The sequence below is a fragment of the Stegodyphus dumicola genome, chromosome X1, assembly GCF_044657685.1.
Source record: "Stegodyphus dumicola isolate Sdum_Otavi_A_Nest chromosome X1, ASM4465768v1".
NCBI lineage: Eukaryota > Metazoa > Arthropoda > Arachnida > Araneae > Eresidae > Stegodyphus > Stegodyphus dumicola.
This window is the reverse complement of record NC_140780.1, coordinates 231877171-231894995: the sequence shown is the minus strand read 5'-3', so window position 1 is coordinate 231894995 and position 17825 is coordinate 231877171. Positions and strand designations below refer to the sequence as shown.

At 30.6% G+C, this 17825-nt stretch overlaps 1 protein-coding gene across 6 annotated transcripts in view; it reads right to left on the bottom strand.

The window, feature by feature from the left end:
* LOC118188650 (E3 ubiquitin-protein ligase RNF13-like) overlaps positions 1–17825 on the bottom strand; it is a 173379-nt gene that overhangs the window by 61758 nt on the left and 93796 nt on the right. For 5 of the 6 annotated variants that reach the window (XM_035359148.2, XM_035359147.2, XM_035359146.2 and 2 more), the window contains one exon: positions 14003–14090. In XM_035359148.2, the coding sequence (XP_035215039.2) occupies positions 14003–14090 (88 nt within the window). Of the gene's footprint in view, positions 1–255; positions 362–14002; positions 14091–17825 lie in introns of all 6 variants that reach the window. The other variant, XM_035359149.2, reaches the window with a different exon arrangement.

Below are 17825 nucleotides of genomic sequence, written 5' to 3'. Positions count from 1 at the left end.
GTTCCTTTTCTCAAGAAGGATAAAAATTACTCAGAAATATTTTACTGAAGGAGAGATGAGGCTAGTTTTCCCTCAAAACCTCTTCAAATTCTTATTCATATTAAAACTGATACTTCTATAACGTAGAAAGAATGTAAAAGAATATTTTACAGTAAGCTGGTTTTTTACACTTTAATCTCACTTTCTAATAAAAAATTTCGCTATATTTTCCCCAAATTTAATATCACTTAAAATAAAATATATAACACTACTTACCATAAAGGAAAGCATTAGAAAAATGAAGACTCCGCCCACAATAGCAAAAACGAGAAGCATGATTGTGACATCAACAGTATTATTACGGTAGATATAAATTCTGTATCTATACAGAAACATACATAAACTAATATTTTTTCAAAAAGGATTTTTGGAAATGCACATAAAAATTACAAACATACACAATAGGCAAAGGTTATGAGGTACAAACGACATATAAAATTACAAATATTCACATAAGAAACAAACAACAAATATGCGCAAAGTACAGAATATTATAGTACATTATAACTGAGGACAAGGAGCTCAGCCAAAATAAAGCACCAAAAATGGCAGGTAAAACGGAAAAATTAATGCAAAGAATCACATTAAAATAGGTAGTTTTTTGTTTAGAAAAAATGAATCTATCAATAGTATTATCAAATCATTTTCCAGAAACTCATATTAAAGCAATAATCTATAATAAATATTGTAAATGGAACTAATTATTAGGTATGATCTTGAAAGTATCAAAAAACAGAAAACATAAAAATTAAAGTAAAAAAAGAGAGAGAGATAAAAGAAAATTATATATAATAGAAGTATGAATATTTTTCATAAACATCAAACTGAAGAAAATGCTGAACAATACATTAAAAAAAATTCAGATCCAGTTGTGCCTACCTCAGGACTTGAGAAAGCAGACATGACATACAAACAATGCATAATCTACTTCCAATTACCTTATATCACAAACATTCCCTTTAAATATTCGATAAACAGACTATAGCATCTTTTCTGTTAGAATGCATTTAAGAATAGAATATCCAATTATTTGTTTAACATCATAGAAGAATGTTACAACAATGGTACTCATAACAGTATGAACTATGCTTTCACCTTGAAAAACTTTAGAAGGGTTCCTAATTTTTGGCACGTTATGGTTTTCACTTACAATTTTTCTCCAAAATTATATCTTTCCCACAAGGAATACTGGACATATTTTTCATCACACCAACCAAACATATTAACAGAAACCCCTAACTCCAGTTTCTGCTCCTTCAGGGAAGTTACTAAAGTTGGCATTTGGAAGAAATGTAGAAATATGAATGTAAGATTGCTGTTTAGAGATCTCTGTCCAAATAACTCTTGAGCATTTCAAACAGAAGACTTTTAAAATTTATTAGCTTAATAATGCAGAACAGCACTTCCTTTGTCAAAATTTTCAGCATGTTCAAATGGCACTGAACCATGTTCACTCACTTTCAAAAATATCTGCTGCAATCTGCCTGAAGCTTGCTGACGTCCAGGAACAAATTATGAAAACTACAAAGCATGTTCCATGCAGGTCATCTATGTGGTTCCATCTATCAGGAATAAAATAACATTATATTTAATTCCAGCAGCTAAAGTAAATTGAAAGTATTGACAAAAACTTGTGATATACTGGAACTGCTGTGTTTTTCTTATAGTGTCTACTGTGAAGAGAATAATTTTACTTGGTTTCCTTGGTTCCACATTGGCTGTTTCATCAATGAACATAAAACTCTTGCTGTTTCCAATTGCATTTCGGATAGTCTTAAATGCATTGATGTATTCAGTATCAAAATGTACCTTTCTTAAGGTCGATTCACAAGGAACTTGTTTTTGCAATTTTTAGGATGGAATGTCGAGGGACACTAAAGCTGCATACAAATCATATGCAAACCAACTGTGAAATGAAATTTCTGCTGTAACAGTGGTAAAACTTGTGCTGTTCTTTCGTCACTGGAGTTCCTGCTCAGCAAGAGACAAATTTTAGCTTTGTCACAATATAATCTTTTTCGGCACATAAGCTAGTAGTTCATAAACTTTTCAAATTAACACTGACCTACCTGTCATAAAGATATCCATTCTAAACTATTTAACAAAATCGCTCAATTTTCCTTTCAGCAAAAGCCCAGTTTTAGGTACAGGTATGGCAACATAAATACAAAAACACACCAATAGTCGATCGAGACTAAAAATTGTACCTTATCTCACCAACGATCTGCATTTCAGGATAACACCAAGCAGAAACATGATCAAAAATTCAGAAGCAAGCAATAAACAGCAAATATGGAAAATGATCTCAATGAATGGTATATATTTATGGAAAATATAAAAATGGCAAATTATGGTATTTTGTGATTGGGGGTTCACTCAGGAGAATTACTGGGAAGTACTGGATGGATCTGCACTTAGACAGTCTCAACCACAAGGGTATAAAATAAGTCTTCACAGGCTGTGCCTGAGTTTACTCGGGACGGCGTATGGCTCAGCAGAGACCGTACTAGTACTGTCTCGTCTGCCCCTGGGCTGTGGGGTCGAAACATTGTAGATAAATATGTGGTGGGACGGCACTTAATTTCGATTGGTAAATCTACCTTAGGACAGAAGTTGTCTCATCACCAGAGTTGTCCTAAGGTCAGATGCCACCTCACCAGAAGAGTTGTCTTTAACTATAACATTCTGTCATCAAATAATCACAATATGAAATACAGTACAACTCCAATTATCTGAAATCCGACTATCTGAATCGCTTTCAGAATTTTTTAGAATGAACTGACGAGAAGGAAAAGGAAAGTTAAGAGACAGGAGAAGATGAGGATAGGGTATATACAATAATTAATTAAAGTGTACACAGAATAAAAGTAATGTAATGCTCAATAAAAGTATGTATTCAGAGTCTATTTGTGTAAAAGTCTGCAGCACAAAATAATAAAAAATGAAATATATTTTGGCATATTTCAACTAAACTTGGTGTAAATGCATATGTATTGTAAGACTTTATGCCATGAAAATATATATTCCTGAATTATAAGATTTGATTGACTTGAATTCAATATACTTTACAATAAACTTATTGTGTCACTTTTGGAAAAGAGGAATTAGAAATGTTACATAAAGATGCTTTAAAAGCAATGTAAAATTTAAATATAAGGAAAAATGTGTATATGGAAATTAGAAATTGTAAAATTTGATCTGCTGGACATAGCCTGGTGAATCCTTTCAGTAAAACTAAGATGTGTAAAAGAAAGTTCGTGATGTTTTGCACAGACATGGTTTGGTAAACATTTTGAATAAAAATAAGATGTGTAAAAGGTAATCAACGTTTTGTAGAGTGTTTCAGAAAGTTAGCATAAAACATTAGAAGAGAAATTTCTATCTTCTACCAAGTCTTAGTGGTGTTGCATAAAAAGTAAGAAATGTAATATTCCAACTAAACTGTATGGAAAGAACACTGTACATATTGGTTTAAATAAGTTTTAAGTTACAGAAAATATTATCCATGAAGGGCTCTAGAAGGAAATTATATGCATATAAATTCCAATTTAAATTCCATAGACAGAGAAATAAACGCGTTTACTTTTGAAAAAATGGAAATTTAACATTCATAACTATTCAAAACACAAGGAAAAGTTAAGCATAAAATAAAAATTTGATCAGAAAAAATTTACTGTAGGGCAAAAAAAATTATAAAAAATTAAAATTTATTTTCAAAGTAAAATATAGAAATAATGAATAACAAAACTGCATTTGTGAAAAAGTAAAGTTAAAAAATTAAATTTCCAAAAATAAAAATTACATTTTAGTAAAATGCAAAAACAACCTTTTTAAAATAAAAAGCGGGAAAAAAACTGTTAAATAAAAAAGTGAAACATAAAAAGGCTTTCAAAATTTAAAAAAAAGGGAAAAGGAAAAGATTATAATATGTAAAATAAAAAAAGAAAAAAAAATTGAAAAATACAAAGTTAAAAGAAATGTAAAACTTAAATTCAGGTTTGCATACAACAAAAAATATTGGAGTGAAAAATAATACATTTAATTTAGTAAAAGGTGAGAAGGAAAAGAAAATAACGAAAAATTACGCTTATAAAATAAAAATAGAAATTAAAAATATGGGACAATCTTACAATTAAAACAGCGCAGAATAAATTAAAAGAAATCTATGCCCCATACATACCATTTCAAAAAACAAGCATGCTGAATTGTTGAAATACGAAAAACTATTGTTAACCTGAAGCTGATTGGATGCATCCTTTCAAATACACACGAAGATATGAAACGTTGAACAAGCTCAAACATAAAACATTGAACAAGTTCTGCATAGAGAACCTGTTTGCTCACTGAAGTTTTCCCCAAGCTGTGACATTATAGTTGTTTTTCTACTGAGCATGATAAGCTAGCTATTTTCATGATTAAGACTGATGGCCTTGCCATCAAGTGAACGTCTCCCATGCGAGAGATAGTGGCCTCGAATCCTAGGTTTTCAAATATCATGAAAAACCATTTTTATTATATGTTATAACCCATTCCTAATGCATTTTCCAAATCCATTTCATTACTTCAAAGTTACTAATTAAATTTTGTTTCTTGATAGTATTTACTTTATCTCTACACAGCAGGCTACAGACTATGCTGGAAATATCTTTCTAATAGTTAAGTAGTTAATATCAAAAGTATCTCACATCAGTTTGATGAGATTCCATTACAGTAAGTTATATATATATATATATATATATATATATATATGTACATGTAATAAAAAATCTGACTTGTTTCAGAAAAAATTCAAATGAATAACTGTACAACAGGAAATGTAGAAAACTGCCAATACTAAAAATTCTAATAAGATAATTTTTTACTAAAATCTCTTAAGAATGAAACATTTACATAACAACATATATTTTAAAAAAGAACATTATAGAAACGAGAGAAATGCTAAAAGTCATGAAGATATCATGAGTGAAATTAACTGTATCTATCAGGAAACGTTATCATGCAGTAACTGTATCCATCAGGAAACATTATCGTTCAGTAAAGTGTAAGGAATGAAAAGTTTTCTTTTATAGAAAATAAAAATTACCTAACAAAAAGATGTTGAAAAATTGAATTAGAAACTACATATAACAAAATTGCATGAACATATTTAAAATGAAAACTTTTCAAATACTGCCTAGTGTGAATTTATTATTATTACCCATCCGCCTGATTCATACACATAGAACTTATATGCTAAGAAATGGAAAGAAAGCATTTCAGCTTGCTTAAAAATTAAACATTAAAATTTTGCATGCAAAATTCTCATTATAATCTCTGTGCATATTCATATATGAAATTTTATAAATAACATAATTACTAGAAAGTAAAATTTGATATATGAATGTAAATGACTAAAACTTTTATCAGTGATGTACTTTGGCTACAATTTGATACTGGAAAAAAGAATTCAGTAGTAACCTAATAACAGAGCTGTGCCTAGGTACTTTTTTACCTGAGGCAAAGAGGTAAATCTACACCCCTATCTACTGAACAATCAAATTAACTGCATCTCCATATTTTTACATTTAATAAACTTTACTAAATCATACCATAATTTTATATCATAACATTACATATGCAGAAAATTAAAATACACTGGTTATCATAAATTAAGGAAAAATGACAAAAATCGCGATTACTGAAAAAGTTACATGTAGAATTTAATGAAACTTACCCACAATATTACAACACATAATAAAGTATCAAATAACATGAAAAGAAGTTACCAGACAAATATGGCAGTATAGAAATTAGCACATGTATAAAATGAACAAATTGAAGGTGTCAGTTTGCTATAGGAAAAGTACCTTCAATATGGAATATGATCGCCTCAAGAAGCAATACAGCACATACAGCAATGTGTGATGCTTTCAAATACGCAGTCTATCAGTTCCATAGGAAGCAAGAGCCATTGCTCTTGCAAAGCAATTGCAAGCACAACAAGGGTCTGAAGGGGTGGATAGAGAGCAGCTAGACGTCTCCCTAGAAGCATCCTAAACGTGCTTGATAGGATACAAGTCCGGGGATTGAGCTGGCTACTCCATGCGCATAATTGTTTCCTGTTGAAGATAATCATCTACGATGCCAGCCCATTGTGGTCTTGCATTGTAGTCCTGTAACAGGAAAGCATCACCTACTGCCCCGGCATATGGGCACACATAAAGATCAAGGATGTCATCTCTATAAATCTGAGCATTCACGGTTCCCCTTGGAAAGACCTTGGAGGTCTGTGCATCCACCCAAAGAGATGCCACCTGAAACACAGACACTGCCCCTTCCGTATCATCTCTTTCATGGATGTTTGATGGATGATAACGGGTTCTAGGTTCTCTCCATATCAAATAACGCATACTATCGCTTTCTAGACTAAACCTGGACTCATCCGTAAAGAGAACCGTCCTCCATTGATCAGGCATCCAGTGGACATGTTGTTGTGCCCACTAAAAATGATCCCTCCTATGGCGCGACGTGAGCGGCATACAAATGGCTGGTTGCCTCGCACACAGACACCTTCGTGAAGTCTTCTATGCACAGTTGACGTTGATGCGAGCCTTCTGGTGCCTGCAGCAAGGGAGGTTCTAAGAAGAGTCGGCGTAGCGGTTCTATTCCTGCGTGCACACAACATCAAATATCGGTCATTGGCGCTTGTCGTACCAGCTGGCCGTCCTTGGTTGAACCTCCTAGATGCCAAATCTCTGGTTTGAAATTGCCTCCAAAGTCTATGAACCACAGAAAAACTCACCTTTAGCCATCTGGCCACTTCTGTTTGACTCTGTCCTGCCTTTAGTCTCCCAATGGTTCTGCAGGTAAATGATGCCTGGAAGTCATTGTTACGAATTGGCTATCTCAGATCTCAGATTTCTGATGTCACTGTCACGGTGAAAAATGTGGACTTGTTCTCAAACATGGACTTTTATGCTCCTCGCAGATGGCGTATTCCGAAAGCAGCATCACTAATTTGCATATCGCAGTTTTACTCAGCTACTCTTACTTGGCAACATATTCAAATTTTACACGATTTGGCTTATTTTTTAGGGAGTTGTCGGTATTTTGTGAATTTTCCTTAATTTATGATAACCAGTGTATATCATAATTTATTACTTTTAAATGATAACCTTAAACATTACCTTTTTGATAAAGAGCAAATAACACTAAAATAATGTAGTATTAAATTTATGTTCAGGCTTTTTTATAATTTAATCTTTCTTGCTTTTAACGAACTAAAATCAGAAATAATTTTTGCAGATCTATTTAATATACCAGCCGCTTGCATGGCCAACTGCCTAAAATAGTTATTAAAAAAAATAAAATATGTATAGTGCCCTCCACTTACTGCATTCAGATTTACAGTGTGATTCAAATTCATAATAATCAAAAGAAAAACAATTTTTTATAAAACTCAGATTGGCAAACGACTACTCCTTCAGTGCTACAACATCCTACGTATCAAAACATTTCATAGTTGATCTACTTAACACTATTGGGAACCATGACTTTATTGTTCAGGTATGCAATGTTTCCATAAAATGGGCTTGATCAAAATTTTGCCAATCCCTTGTCCTGTACCTGTGAGGCACGATTTTCAGTGCTCTTTGTCTGCACTGGATTTCAAAGGTAAAAAAAAAAAACTGAATGTGTGAAGGAGTCAAGAATTTACCTCTAACTTACCACAGCAACAAATTGATGACAAGCATTGTTTTTACTAATTTCTCTTTTTAATGGGACTGAAAAATTGAAATTGAAAAATGAAAAAAATAATTTTACTAATTAGATAGCTGTGCAGTACACGTACGTCTCCTCTCTTTCTGAGAAACATTACTGTCGACGCCTGCAAATACAGCTTCATACATTCAGCTTTTAGACCAAGCTATTGTGAAAGCTTTCAAATGGCATTACCATAAGATGTGTGATGAAACGAATATAATTCTGCACGAATGCAAGCACTTCAAAAGAGATACGCATGTCAATATCTCTGCCAAAGACCACACATATAGTTAACAAATTTTGTATATATGTAAATAATTTTTGTGAAATTATTTGTAATTTGCAGTATTCCTTGTATAATACAACATCAAAAGCCTCAAAATTGGAAGCATCGATGGAAAAATGATGTTACAGGGGCAAGTCCATTTAACATTGAGGTAAATGGTTATCTCACTAAATTGGCAAGACAGTGCCAAACATGCGATGGTTTCGGCGACTGATGTTTTTCGCCAAACCTGGAAACATTTTGGTCAAATCCCTGCATAACTGTTATTGCAACTGCTCCAATTTCTCTAAAACTGTACCTGTATCTCACCCTATGTAACTGTAATGGTGTGCACCTTCCAGAAATTTAAGAAAAACAAAGGTATTGGAAATTTATCTGTGGATGATGAAAAACTATGTCAGAGTTGTGATAGAATTAGTTTTCAGTTTAGTTTAGATCAGAGTAGTGAGAATCCCGAAAAATCAGTGTATGAGCGAGTTTGCACATATGAGGCCTTTTGTACTGCCTGTATTCAATGTTCCTAGTAGTTTGAAGTGGTAACTACTAATTGCGCTCTGTCATATTGAGAAGAACTGTGCTAGCACTTTTGGGTGGAAAGTTCCACAATTGTAATGCGTTTTTGTAAAAGTAAATTTCATCAAGCTATCATGAGTTCTACAAGCATGCAATCCATTATAAACTTGCATGCACATGACAATATTATAGCAGAATATTGTAACAATACATACAATATTATAGTGGTACTTTTTCGTTTTGCCACCACAACCAATAAAGTTGCCAATAATGGTACAACTGATGCCAAACAGAATATCCTCACTGGTAACCTTTTACGCCTCATTTTCGAAACAAGTCACAGCCATTTCTCATCAGATTGATCGTTTTTTTTCAATGCTGGCATACAATTACATAGAATTTTTACCAGATAGTTCAATTTTATGCCCTGAGGCCATTCGCAGTAATTAAGACAATTAGGATGCAATCACACCACTCACCCAAAGGCAAAAATATAGAAAAGGTAAAGTCAAGGGTTAAATTCATCAATTCTAATGAGAATGCACTAGCGAAGTAAAGCACTGTGGTTTTACATAATTTCTGAGTAAGCTATTCGTACGAATTGAAATAATTCTTGCATTTAAACTTATGTTCCAAATGAAGATTTAACTTGAAATTATTGTAGATAGATAATTACTGAGAGAATTACATTTTTGTAACGTAATTTACGTGAGATGAGATCACTGGGGGTCAAGTGATATGAACTGGTGAATCAGGATGTTGAACCATGAAAGCATAGTAAATTCTTAAATTAATGCCTTTTTACATATTTATTGTCTTTATTTATTCGCTTTTTACAAATTTTTTATCGATATTAAAATGTTTATGCCTTCAAATTCAAAAATTCTTAGAACTAACACTCGTCAACATTTTTTATTTGTGTATATTGTATGTTGTCGCCAATAGTCTGCTTGGCGAGATTAGCGCCGGCGAAATGGAAAAGTACCATTATAGTCAATACAGAGGGCATAATCTCTTAAGATCAGTTTAAAACTGTTTTCCCCCCTCCAATATGTGGCTTTTATATAGAAGATACAGAGGAATTACAAGATCTAATGTTTGGGACATTAGTGAAAGAAATCATGAAGATTTATGTAACGTTCTTACTAGTTCGAAGTGCAATCACTGATCGTACTGTGATACCGTGAAGAGTATTTTTGTGGAAATTTCCAGAATAGTGAAGTGTTCCTTTTGCTAAAATAAATTTTATTTTACCTCAAGTTATCATTGGTTCTGTGTGCATTCAATCTATTACGTATGCATGCAAAAATATTTTACTTCTGCATTTCTTTTAAAGCATTGAGTTTGTTAATTAAATTTGAAAGAGAAATATCATTTGCTTTGCCAAGAGGCAAAACATTTCTTTTAGTTTGCTGACTTTTCTGATAAAACCAGAAATGTAAGTACTTTATGCTTTGCAAAGTGGCAACTCACTACTCTTAAATGGCTTGCCTCTAACTCAAATTATCATATCATTAAAAAAAAAAAAAAAAAGAAAAGAAAACAAATTCTAAATTGGGCTTTGAGATACTCTTGTTCACATTGATGACAATATGAGTTCAAAAGCTGATGCTCTAGCTGCCGCCATTTTACGAGGATGCGAGGAATCCACAATGCAGTCTTCAGTATTTAATAATAAGATGTCTTTTTCAAAATAAGGGACATTTAAAAGTTCTTTTGGGGTCCCCCCCCCAAGAAAAAGATGATTTTGCAATTTTTTTCATTACTTTTGGTTTTTTTAAAGCTTTCTTCACCTTAATGAAAGCAATTGTGAACGTTAAAATTATTTTTAACACATTTTTTAAAATTTATATATCCTTGAACTAAACTGTATTTCCGAATTATATTTAAAAAATCTGATTTTGCTTTAGCAAGAAGAATTACTGAAATGATATATTTCTGATGGAACAGCTGAAGCATTTATACCATTTGGATATTTAAATGCTAAATAAAAAGCTGGTCTTTTTTAAAATACTTCAACATATCTTCCCCCAGGCAGATAGTTTTTGTATGCTTTGCCAGACTCAACTTAACCTAATTTAACCTTTAAAATATCGAAATTCAATGACATGAACTAGTGTAAATTCATTCACTATTTCAAAACTGGAAATTGGAAATCTTTGATATAGTTGCAAGATTAAAATACCTATTATTCCTTTCATTTCTACAAGGAAAAAATATTTTTTTTCAAAAATTAGTTTATCAATTGACTTTGGATAATCTGATTTTCTTATACTTTCTTTTCATCTTCTGTTTATACTCTGTTACTGTTAAGACTGACTCGAGCTATGTGATTGATAGATGATTTTTAGATACTTTCAGGTGTACTTGACCAAGAACTCCGGTACTAGTTTACTGTTTATAGTCTATTGATATATTTATTATTAAAGCTAAGTTTTCCCATTTCTTTAGAATACTTTTCGCATTTTCTGTGAAGGAAAAGGATAATCTTCCTATTACATTTGTTCCAGTATGGCAAACATATGATGCCTATTTCCAAACAAGAGAGATGCCTTTATGGAAGACACTCTAAGGGAAACAGGGTTGTATTTAAGCTTCACATGGAAAAAACAATGAAAAATCCATGCAGCCAATCCATTCATTGGAATTCAATATTAGATTAATCCCTCTAATATGTGAAGCTAAGTGAATATTTAAAGTTTTAATTGCAAGTCTTTACTTACCTTTGGTTTTTCTTGCAGTATTAAATTACATGAAGACAGATTTAATTTTACACTGATTTAATAGAAGAGATTTAAATAAGTTCAAGATATTATAATGATTTAGCAGTTGATGCCTTATATAAATATGTGATAATGATTTTTTGTTCCATTTTAAATATTAAATCATTAATAAATAATTAAGTTATTGATTTCTTTTTTTAACTGATGAAAAAAAGGCATACATGTTGCTCAACTGCTCAAGAATATAGTGCCCTTTTACTGATTTAAATTTATTATTTTGAAACAGTACCTCTAGGTACATTTCAAAACTGAAAATTGACTATCATAATTAATTTTTTAATCCATTTCTAAAATTTTGCAGCTAATTTTGCACCTTCCTACCTGTTCACCTGAGGTACCTCACCCTTTTCCAGGCTCTACCTGTTAAATCTTATCTAAATAAACCAGTACTTTGTTAAATGTTGTCTCTGAAAGTTGACAAAAATCCTATAGCAATTTGAGGGAAAGTAAAGCATTTCTTAAGCAGTTAGTTTCATTGGGAAGAGGGTAACCAGTTGTGCAAGTGGTCTTTTTATTCCCCGTTTCTTGTGTAGGACAACATCAAAATTAAAATCCTATAGAAAAAGATTAGGTACATGTACTTTGAGGAATTTAATATAGATATTTAAAAAATTTAATATAAGATTTTTATTAATAACTGACGATATATACTAAATTTATACTATTACTATTCAATAATAATTTAAAAAATACTAAATGTGATTGTATAGATCTATAAAATCACATTTATTACCTTCTTAATTTCTTGAAGTTTTCGAATCTTAAAAGTTTCCTAAGAATTAGAGATATTGCTTGTGAAAATCACAGCTGTTCTGAATTCAAGACCCATCACTATTGTGCATGCAGATCCTAAGGAACCATATCTAATGACCCTCGGTGATTTTATCTTAAGAAACAAACTTCTGATCTTACCTCCAATTAAATTATCAGAAGAGGCCCCCTAAAAGTACCAGAGAAACATTATTGAAAAGATTCAATTTCTGAGAGATTTTTAGACCATTTGCGGAAAAGGTGGAAAAACAAATATTTGTTAAATCTGAAATCCACAAATTTATTTTACTCCCTTTACAAATCTAACAAATTTTAAATTGGTGACATTGAGACTACACAAAATGATTAGATATCGTAAAACTTTTGGAACTTTGTAGAATTATCAAAACTTTTTTTTTGGCAAAGATGGTCTTAAACTATCCTGCTGTATAAAAACTCAGTAGTCTATAATCAAAATACCAATACAACTTTAGCATAACATAGAGGTCAGAACGGATATTTTATTTGATTTAACTTTGCAATTCAAATTGTGGTGCAGTTTGTTTTTGCTTTCCAAATAATGTATTTGAGAAGTTTTAAATACTGTTCATAATGTGCATGGAAACTTGGTTAATTTTTTGAACTATATATAAGTATTATTAAGTATTAATTTGAGAGTAACTTAATATTTTTTCATTAGTGTTTGTTAAGTAATCTTTAATTTTAATAATGCATTACACTCCTTATTTTTATTTCTTTTTGCAGTTTTCAATTTTAATATTGAATAATTTCACATGTTTCATGATATCTAATGCATTTTAGAATAGTACATTTGTCACTGTTATCAAACCAAATAACTGACTGATATAATGTGGATTATCATTGAAGTAAATTATAACAACTTTGTCAAAATATTCACAATATTGCTGTGTAATATTGAGTTAACATCTGAAACCACTGATGAGCAAAGTGTACATTGGAGGGTGAGTAAAGATATGGAATATTTTAAGTTTATAGTGGCATTTTCAGTGCTCCAATGGAGCCAAAGATTATGGCAACATTTCTTGTTTCCTCAGAATGTCTTATGATGGCAACATGGAAGACTGTTGATAGAATTTGATTGCCGACTGTCATATTATTTGGCACATAAAATTGTTTACGTAAATGTTTGCATCTTAGAATATAGAACTGTAGAATTTGTAGAAGGTTGTACTTATTGTACATAAGTGCATACAAATTATAGGCCTAAAAAGACAAGATTCTATTTTTAAACTGCAACAGTACTTTTCTTTTTACCTCCTATGTTCACTGCAAGGTAAGGTTTGTTTAAATGCATAGTGGATGACATGTTGCAAGGGTTGAAGCAGCATAGGAAGAGTGCGAAAATTATAAAGATGCTATATTATAACAAAATGCAAAGTTATGATTCTGTTTTATTTATATTGCTAAAGCAGAAGTTTTCATTTGCAACTTTCTCATTATTATTCCATGAGACCGTAGTTTCACTTTAGTTACTGTACATCCATCATTAACATTATATAAGAATCATATGACAAGGATCAATTATGAAATGATACAGTTCAGAAAGATTTATTATGAATGTATTACTATTTTTAAGATACAAAGAAAAAATAACCAAATTAAAAAGGAACTTAAGGGAGTTTTATAAATTACAATTACGATTTTATCTTTCATAGTCTTTATTTTACAAATATAAATAAATGCCAACAATGTTGAAAAATCCATTGCAATAACTTATTTAAAAATAACATTACTCTCTCAATTTCGCCGACTTTTTTTTGGATGATCTGTATATTGTGGTCTAAACATTATTTTCTCATAATGTGATTATTTATGCATAATGTACAAATACACAAGATATAATTACCTACTACTGACAGTAAACAAATAGCTCTCCTTTATCTTGATACCACTTGTGTATGGAATGGAAACAGCAGATATATTTGGATTAGAAGCTAGGAAAAAATTGTAAACATTTTTTTAAATGTAAAGTTGTAAAATATAAATGCAATCTATTTGAAACATGCCAATGCACATAAAATTTTATCAGCTTAGTTGCATTTAAAATTAACAAAAAGGAACAGCCAGATCTAGCATAAAAATTCCATTTGCATTACCTGTTTATGCAGACTGATTGACAGATTTAAATTTTAAGGAAGAGAGCTTGACACACAAAGTTTGATGGCAATTTTAGCTTGCTGAGGAAACTAAGATATAAGTTGTTATTTCTCAAAATTCATACAATAATTCTGCACTCTGTGGAGTATTCAAAATCTAAAATATGTTTTATTTTTCAAAATTCGGCCAAGATAATTTGTTACCATATTAAATGTATTTTTTTATGAATTATTGATTTTAAAATACAATCAATAATTATAACATCACATGGTTTAGAGTGCCACATTTTTTAAGATGCAACTAAATATATACAAAGTTTACTGCATACTATGACTGATCTGTAACTTTAGGTAAAACGCATAGTTTGTCCAATTTACAAGGTCATGGCATATTCATTAAAAATTTTGTCATCTTCAAGTCTGCTCATGAAAGCCCCATTATTCTATTCATAACTCAACTTTTTAAAGTTTATTGTTCTTTTTGGGTTTACTATCCACCTGGCTCTTTCACTTTGCGAAACAAGCCTGATGTGGGAAAGGATGTTAAACAGACAGAATGTGATTTAAAACGTAGTGTTTGTAATTGCTTCTAAACGAATCTTGCATACAAATGAATGTGGATTCCAATTCCAGATTTCTTTACAAACTGGTGTGATGATTTCATAAATGAAAATAATATATGTGTTGCAAAAAACCATCAAACAAAAAGTGGAATTAATTGTAAAATTGGACAAAGTGGAAAATTTAAATTAATTACTAGTCTATGTGAATCACACGAAAAGGAAGAATATGTACACAAAATTTTTAATTTTAAAAAATAAAAAAAATTTACTTTGCATGAAATTATTATTTACTATTGATATAACACACAGTTAAATGTACTTTAATGGGGGGGGAGACTATTTCATGCATTTTTTCAATAGGTTTGTTCTTGCTACCATAATTAAATATTGGTTCCTACAGAGTACAAAAAGTGGAATTGCTGTAAAAAATGGATAAAGGCATAAGAAAGTGACACAGAGGTTAGTGAAAATGAAAAAAGTTTCAATTGACAAGTCAGTCAGTATTCTCGGCACAGCAATTACAGGACTTGAACAGTGGAACTTTGTAACTGAACAAGAAATTATGTCTGTTTATAGAATTAAAGACAAAGTATTAGCACATAAAACGAAGCAACTTAAAGAATTTATATTGAAAGGTTAGGTTAGGTTATTTAATTACGGCAAAGCCTCGAGGGCTATATGCCTAAGGGGAGAGATGCCTTCGTGGAGGACTTTCTAAGGAAAAAATGGCTCGTATACACACTACAAACGGGGAAAACCCCGAAAACGCCCATGCATGTTTTATGTTTAAAATGATGATGACAATCTCAATGGAAAAACTGAAGGATTTAAGTCAAACCACTCGATATTGTAAATCCTGTAACAATATTTTTAAAAACAACATACAATGCTATTGAAAAATATTTAAAGCTGCTAACAACTTATACAGGACTCTTGTTTCCGAAATCAAAAAGAAAACAATCACATATGACTGATTTTTTTCAAACAGTGATTTTCTGCACGTAAATACATGAATGCAAATAACTTTTAGAGAACTACAGATTTAAATTACTATTGAGTTCACTACTGAATTAAATTTTAATTTATTTATATTAAATTATATGCTGAATATTTATAAACTGAATGCCAATATTTAATTTGAAATACCTGTTTTTCTTTTCTAGATTATTGCATAATAAACTTATAATTACATGGCTCTAAATCATCATCTGCTTTTGGAGTCACTTTGACAAAGTCCCTAACTATGACTTTATTACAAAGTTTGAATTTATCAAAAAATTCGAAAAGATTTTATGTCTACACATTAAGTAATCTGAAAATTTTAATCTGTAAGAACTCTAAGCTATTTATTTGTTGTCCATATTTAATTTAAAATAAATTAAATTTATATTAAAATAAAAATTAAAGGAATATTTTCAAAACAAAATTTTAATTAATTACTAGTCTATGTGAACCACGAAAAGGAAGAATATGTACACAAAATTTTTAATTTTAAAAATAAAAAAAATTTACTTTGCATGAAATTATTATTTACTATTGATATAGCATACAGTTAAATGTACTTGAATGGGGGGGGGACTATTTCATGCATTTTTTCAATAGGTTTGTTCTTGCTACCATAATTAAATATTGGTTCCTACAGAGTACAGAACATTTAAGATATTTTCTATATTATACTAAGAAATATTTTACCATCAGTAGCTTTTTTATCCTCCTTTTAAGCATAAATTACCAAACTAAATTAAAACCAAAATTTCATAAATTAAAAATAAAATGGCAACAATTTTAAAAATATGTAAATGTGTTGCAATTTAAACTGATATCTTATTTCAGAATTATACTACATGATGTAGCCCTCCATTAACCGAGTAATGTTATAGGTTATAACCCAACAACAATGAGATTTTGTTATTTATTTTCTTCTTTGAAAACTTCTTATATTGCTAATTTTATCTCACTAAGATTCCCATAAACATACAAATTATCCTTATAAAATTATTACACACTGCTTTCAGAATTTTTACTTGTTTGTTTACAATCTCATTATCTACTGTTTCAGTTTAGCTGTACCCACATTTGATAGAATTCGTAACTTCAATAGAACATTAGACCACTTTTATTTATGCATAAATTATAGATGATACGTGAAATCTGAAATCAGAAATGTGAATTTGGTTAGAAGAGATTTAGTGGCAACATGAATATCATTCAGTCTGCCTGGAATAATTTTGACAAAACACACAACAAACCTTTTAGTATTATTTCACATATCAAAGGTCAAAGAAGTGTTCGCTTACAAATTTCTATGAATTAAGCCTTTCCTAATGCATCTTAAAAAATTTTTTACACAGATATTTCAGAAGGCTAATACTAAAAAAAAAAAAAAAAAAAAAAAAATTTCACATTATGAATGCATTAATTCAAACCAAAGTCTTAGAACAGAGAATAAATATGTGCTTCATGCTCAACAATATTAATCAAACATGAACACTTTGTCAAACAATAACTTCCATGATTCATAATGCGCAATAGCATTAACTTGAGTTATATCATAAACAGGTTACACTGTTTTAAACAGAAAAATCTGAACTAAAATAAAAATTGAAACACAAAATGAAATTCAATATAACAGCAGCCTTCATCAACTTGGCAGCATAAGCTATAGTTAAAGCAATATATTTTTGCCTCGACGACTTCAAGCATGCGCTGTCACCAGAGGCGGTTCGACCAACTACTAATTTGAACACTCAGTGGGTCATTGTGAGCCATGAACAGGTACTACGACCTTGATTTTTTAATAATTTTATTATAGGTGTATGAGCTATACACATATTCAATTTCACCAAAAACAATCGCTTCCTCCATGGTGCTTCGATTTTTTTTTGCAAAAGAGTGTATATATGTATGTGTGTATGTATATATATATGATATGTTATATATATATATGTGTGTGTGTGTATTTACACATACAACATATATTCTTATATATGCACATTATGTACCTGCTACA